Here is a 5,814-nt window from a genome sequence, read left to right as displayed (position 1 = left end):
TACAGAGTTTTATTAAAACTCTTCCTTTTCCTGTGTCTCCTCTCCAGATGATCGACCTGGGGCTGTTACTCCACCCTGGCTCCTACTTCCGTGACCTGTGGAACATCCTGGACTTCATTGTGGTCAGTGGGGCCTTGGTGGCCTTTGCCTTCTCGTAAGTACATTCCCTTAACACCCCAATTTCTAGGGAATAACCACAGAGGAGGCAGGACCTGGCACAGAGAGAGAGAGTTGATCCATAACACGTGTGGCCCCATTTTTCAGTGAAATGCTCAGTTTCTGCCCTTTTTCATCTCGTAGCTGGAGGGGGGAAGAAAAAAATAAACCCAACTAAATTGGTGCTGTTGAACCTCTTGAAAATCCTCCAGCTTTAGGGTGAGTCCATTCACTGCTCCTTCAAACATTAAGCCAAGATTGTTGTGACTGTTTGGCCAACTTCTTTTCAAGAACATATTGTAACAGTTTGTGGCAGTCCAGTGTCTCGGGGCAATTGTTGTAAGAACTGCTCTTCCTGTGAGAAAGGAGTTAATGAAATCAGCTGATAACTCAGTGAACTCCCTGCAAAACATTATTTCTGGAGCTGTGGGTGTTTCTGGTTCACAGACCTCGGCATTTCTCTGCTCTTTTCTCCTCTCTCATTCAGGGAACTTGCATTTCCACAGTTTCACTTTTAAGGCTCGTTGCTCCCTCCCTCCAACACAGCTCGGGATTTATGACATTAAATAACATTCCCTGGGCTTCTTTAATATCAGGGAGGATTTTCAGCCCCGGGCACAGAGGAATTGCCATTTCAAAATGAAGACTGGCTTTCCCTTTGAGCACTTTTTTCAGAAGAAGACCAGGGCAGGTTCCTCAGAACTGGGGGAGTTCAGAGCTGGACGATGAAAGGAAAATTTTCCACCTGTATTTCTGGGCCATGGAAAGAGTTGTTTGCAAATGTTTCCCGGAGAAACAATAGGAGATGACCTGGAAAGAGCCCGCAGGACTCGGGCAGTTAAATCTTCTGCTAAATTAGCCTTGAGCAATTATAGGAGCGTTTCACAGCTCCGCTCACCTGTTTGTCAACACGCTGATGAGCGGGCGAGGCAATTGTTTAACTTGCTAATGAGAATGAGCAGGGTTTAATTGCTAAGGAGAAAAGCGTTCCCCTTCGTCAGGGAACCACGGGAGTGTGTCTTGTCCAGTTTAAACTGACAGTCATTTTTAAGCTTCGTCCCCAAGCTCCTCCTGTCAGCTCTGCTGGGGGAAAACGTGTCCCCTTTTGAAGCACAAAAACTTCCCGGGTCCTTTCTGGGAAGGGTGGCCTGGAATATTTCTCAGGAATTTTGCGTTTTCTGAGGCGTCAAAATTCCTTTCACGTTCAGATTTGTGGGTTAGATCTTCTGTTTTCCATAAATGCTGGATTAAAAACAAACAAACAAACAAACAAACAAACAAACCTCCAAGAAGTGGATGGACTGAAGGAGATGGGCTTGACATTGTTGGTGTGATTTCTGAGAAGTGACATTTGGAAATATTGGGATCTGGGCTTTCTATGCCTGATCCTCCAGAATTATTAATTTAAATTATATTATTAAGGAATTATTTAAGTTTTTGAGAAAGTCATGTCCAGCAGAAGTTTTTCAAAGGGATGTTGCCCTCCCCTCTTTAAAAACTTTGTCCCCATTCGTTAAAAATCAGTTTTTTCGAGGAGCTGAGTGCTCTGTCCTAAGCAAAACTCGAGATGGAATTGCTGGGCTGGTGAATGTCTTACCTAAAATTTAACATCCAAACCCAAGCTGCTTTTTAAGCTTGGCTAGACATGTGTGGGGCTTCTTTTCCCTGCACGTGGAATATATTATAGAACAGCTTTTAGAGCTGGACGTGGCCAGACTAAGCAAAACCCTCCTAAAAAAAGCATTTAGCAAGTTAACACGGAGCTCCTTGGAATGGAAGAGACACAGAAAAGGCAAATAACCACAGTCACAAGTATTAATCTGCAAAACAATATTCCCCAAGTCTGCAGTTCAATGAGAATTTCCCTTTCCCATCAGGAATTCAAACGTTCAGGGCAGACTGGGAGAAGGAGCATTTTGTGAGAACAAACACCAGGGTTTGCCTTGAAAATCTCTTCTCTTTGAGCAAGACTTTCCTTTGAACAAGGTTTTTTTTTTTTTTTTCTTTTGGTCAAGTTAAGGATTAAAATGAATAATTTTTAATCTTTTGGAGTCTTTTCATGCTCAGGTTTTCTATGCTGGGCCATGAATATCTAACAGCACCTCATCAGCCTCTAAATAAATTACTTTTACATCCCCTGCCTGTGCTTTATAATAGTGCCCCAAGCTGCTTCTATTTTACCTTCTGAGTGAGAATTTGGCAGGGAATGCATAAAACCTGCCTAGTTACTGTCTCCCAGATTAAGGGGAGACAAACCTATTGGGAGACTTGAAAAAACTGGAATTTTTTCTGTGCTTTTGATGCTTTCTGTACCCTCTGCCCCACATCCACGTTTCAGTAGGAGGGGAGTGTTGATGTCCAGTTCAGAGAATATTTGAAGTATTTCTGGTTTAATTCAGTCACTCCCAGGGGATTATTTGCCCTCTGTTCCAGTTATAAATAATAACTGAATAATCAGGTGCAAACTTGAGAGTCCTGTCCTTGCCCCAACTCTTTGCTTGGTTAAACTGGACACCCTGAATTTTGATAATCCTGAAAATGAGCTCTTGGAGAATCAACTGGATCATCTCTGTTGTTGGGTTGGATTTTTCCAGCAAACCCTGCCACTCACCAGCAGTGTAATAAATCTATTTATTGTGGCCAGAACACACAATCACCTCGTGCAAGGTGGGATTTAATTCATGTCCTTGACCTCCCTGGTGTCTGAACCAGCTGCTGAACAGACACATCACCAAAAACCTGGGAATAACAGAGCTCCCTGAAAGGCTCCCAGCTGGAATATTGCAACAGCCTGTGTTTATTTAGGCACATGAGATGGTTATCAGCCCTTGCTGGAAGGTTCAACAAACCCAGCTCAGCCTCTCCAACCAGCTGCTGGTCTGCTTTCTGCCTCTTTAGAAGCTGTTCTGGGCTTAACTGGAGTTAAAAAATAAATAAATTCATAGAAGTAGTTCAGAATAAATAAATAAAATTGAGAAAAAAAATTAAATTTTTTAAAAAGGCCCCAGAGAGATGCTTAAAGCAACAACACTGATGCTGATGATAATAAATTAATTAAAATTTTCCATTTAGCAATGCATTTCCAAGAGAAATTCCCTTCTTTTCCTACAGATAAACATGTCACAAACACAGAGACTTGTTTGAGCCTTTAGGGGAGTAGAAATAAAGGAGCTTAAAGCAAACTTTGCAAGCAAAATTTGTCATCCAAACCCATCAGCTCCAGGTGTAAAATGTATCTGGTGGGTAGAAACAGCTGCTGAGGAACAGCACAAAGGTGGTGGAGATGCACAGAATGTCCTGATGCCCTTTAGAAAATCAACCAGCATTTGCCAAAGAGTGGAGGCTGCACCTCCCAGAGTGTCCAGGGGGGGGAAGGGACATTTGGAGGTTTATCTTCATGTGAATGGAAGGGCTGATTAATTCAAATATTTTAAAAGAAATAAATTTAAAAAAAAATTAAAATATTTTAAAGGAAATAAATTTTAAAAAAAAATTAAAATATTTTAAAGGAAATAAATTTTTTAAAAAAATTAAAATATTTTAAAGGAAATAAATTAAAAAAAAATTAAAATAAATTTTAGAAGGAGTCCCCGGAGAGATGCCAGAAACAACACCACTGATGCTGATGATAATAAATTGATTAAATGTAACCATTTAGCAATGCATTTCAAGGAGAAATTCCTTTCTTTTTGTGGACATGAACATGCCCCAACCACCCATTTGGACAGGACCTTTGGAGGTTTCTTTGCTCCCGAGTGGAAGGGTTGGGGCTCCTTTATTTGGGGATGTGGGCCAGGGCCTGGGGGATCTCTGTGTGCAGGGGGGGCTCTGATGTTGCTGTTTGTCATTGACTCTGCTCTTTCTTTGTCTTCTCCTGGCTGGAATCTCTCTCTAGGAGTTTCATGGGGTAATATGTTATTCCTGTCTCTTGCTGCACTGTTTCGCCTGTCCAACAGTCACCACTGTGGAAACAACTCATGTTCCACCCATTGCATCAACTCCCCCGTCCCTTTCTTACCCATTATCCAGTGAAATCTCCCTTAACAATCCTCATCCATCCCGGTTTTCTTTAGGCAGAGGCAGAAAGCCAAGCAGACCAGGGAGTCTTGACCAAAGCACACGCAGGTATATCTGTGCCAGAAGGGTTTGAGGGGATGACTCAGTGATGGGCGAGTTGCAATTCCTGGAAATCTTAATAATTAGGTGTAAAGGAGCAGGTTTATTCTCTTTTGGAGGATTTCACCTGCAAACAGCAGTACTGGAAGCTTCAGGACCAACTCAGTGCAGCCCGGGCGGTGCCACCCGGCTCTGAGGAGCCTTTGATAAAAGAACAGAGCGTGGAGAGTTTTATGAGAGGCTGGAAGGGGCAACTTCCAAAGGAAGGGGGTCAAAAAGTCCTATTTAATGGTAGTTTTGCTGCCTGCTTTTGGGGCCAGAACTGTGTCATCTCCCACCTCCATCCCAGCAGGGCAGGAGCTGGGTGGGCTCCTCCCCAGTGGAGGACGCAAAGGAAGGTCTTTGATGTGATCCAGGGAATCAGGTGCTCCATTCTTTCTTCCCTCTAGGAAAGCAGAGAGTTTAGAGGCAGGAAAAGGGAGGTTTTGTGTTTGTGGCAGAGTGGTGTGACCTCCTTTCCTCCTCAGTGGAGGAATTCACCCTCTGCCTTGGGGCTTTGGGGCACCCGCAGGCGGCGGCGGCTCCGCCCTGCCCTGAATTTTTGATGCCACGATTCTGAGAAGCCCATGTGGTGTGAAATCAGAGCTGCTGGCAGCAGCAACAGAAACAGGGAGCTTCCATTTGAAAGGGCTCGTCAATTTTTTAAAGGCTCTTTTGATTTATTGAAGGGGAAGAAAAAAAAAAAGGCTTCGCGAAGCTCTTTTAAAATGTTTTTAATGTTTTAAATAAACGAGCAGCAAACTGCCACAGGAAAAAAAAACAACACCCAGAACTGGCCTAATGCAACTAAAATTGACCTAATGCAATTTTTTTTATTCATGGAATTCTTTTATTATTATTATTTTTTAAGTCTCTAGGCTGCTGTCTGCTGTCTGCCTTTATCCTGTGACCCTCTACAGCTCTTCTTCCAAATTCAGCTCTTCTGAATTTTGTAGTTGTTCTTCTGCAGTCAGCTGAGATCTTGCCCTTCCACAGCAATTTATTTTTGTTGTGAGGAATATTCAGGTCAAATGTGTGCTTGGATACACCTTTTGACTGAATCCTGCTTCCATCTGGACCTTTTGTTTTGTTGGACATCTGGCTTTGTATTAAAGCAGTGAAAAAAAAAACCCCAATATTGGTAGAGGGGCTTCTTAAAAACACCAAAAACAACCCCGAGGGTTTTTATTTGAGAGGCTGAAAGAGTTGCAGGGTGTCCTTTAATTTAAAAAGCAATTTGCATCCCTCCAGTTCAGAGCACCAGGACATTGGAAAAGCTTTGTCCTGGAGCAGGAACCTTCCTGCGACAAGAAATAAGGATGTTTTTCAGGATTCTCTGTATGGCTCAGAGCAGAAATCCCATTAACATTTAATTGGCTCACGCTCTTTATTTGCTTAAGTGCCTGAATGGAGAAAGAGAAATCAGCCCTTCTGAGTGTCCTCCTCTGAGGCAGAAGGAATTGGGTGTGACTGGAGCTGGCTGCCCTTCACCTCCCAGCTCTC

The 5,814-nt window shown here is 43.0% G+C and overlaps 1 protein-coding gene across 1 annotated transcript in view; it reads left to right on the top strand.

Annotated features, from left to right (window-relative positions):
* The window catches only part of CACNA1B (calcium voltage-gated channel subunit alpha1 B), a 158,999-nt gene that overhangs the window by 56,724 nt on the left and 96,461 nt on the right, over positions 1–5,814 (top strand). The window contains exon 14 of the mRNA XM_029960600.1: positions 8–154. Within this exon, the coding sequence (XP_029816460.1) occupies positions 8–154 (147 nt within the window). The remainder of the gene's footprint in view (positions 1–7; positions 155–5,814) is intronic.

The sequence above is a fragment of the Manacus vitellinus genome, unplaced genomic scaffold, assembly GCF_001715985.3.
Source record: "Manacus vitellinus isolate BGI_N305 unplaced genomic scaffold, ASM171598v3 scaffold_27_pilon, whole genome shotgun sequence".
Classification (NCBI taxonomy): domain Eukaryota; kingdom Metazoa; phylum Chordata; class Aves; order Passeriformes; family Pipridae; genus Manacus; species Manacus vitellinus.
This window is presented reverse-complemented; position numbering and strand designations above follow the sequence as displayed.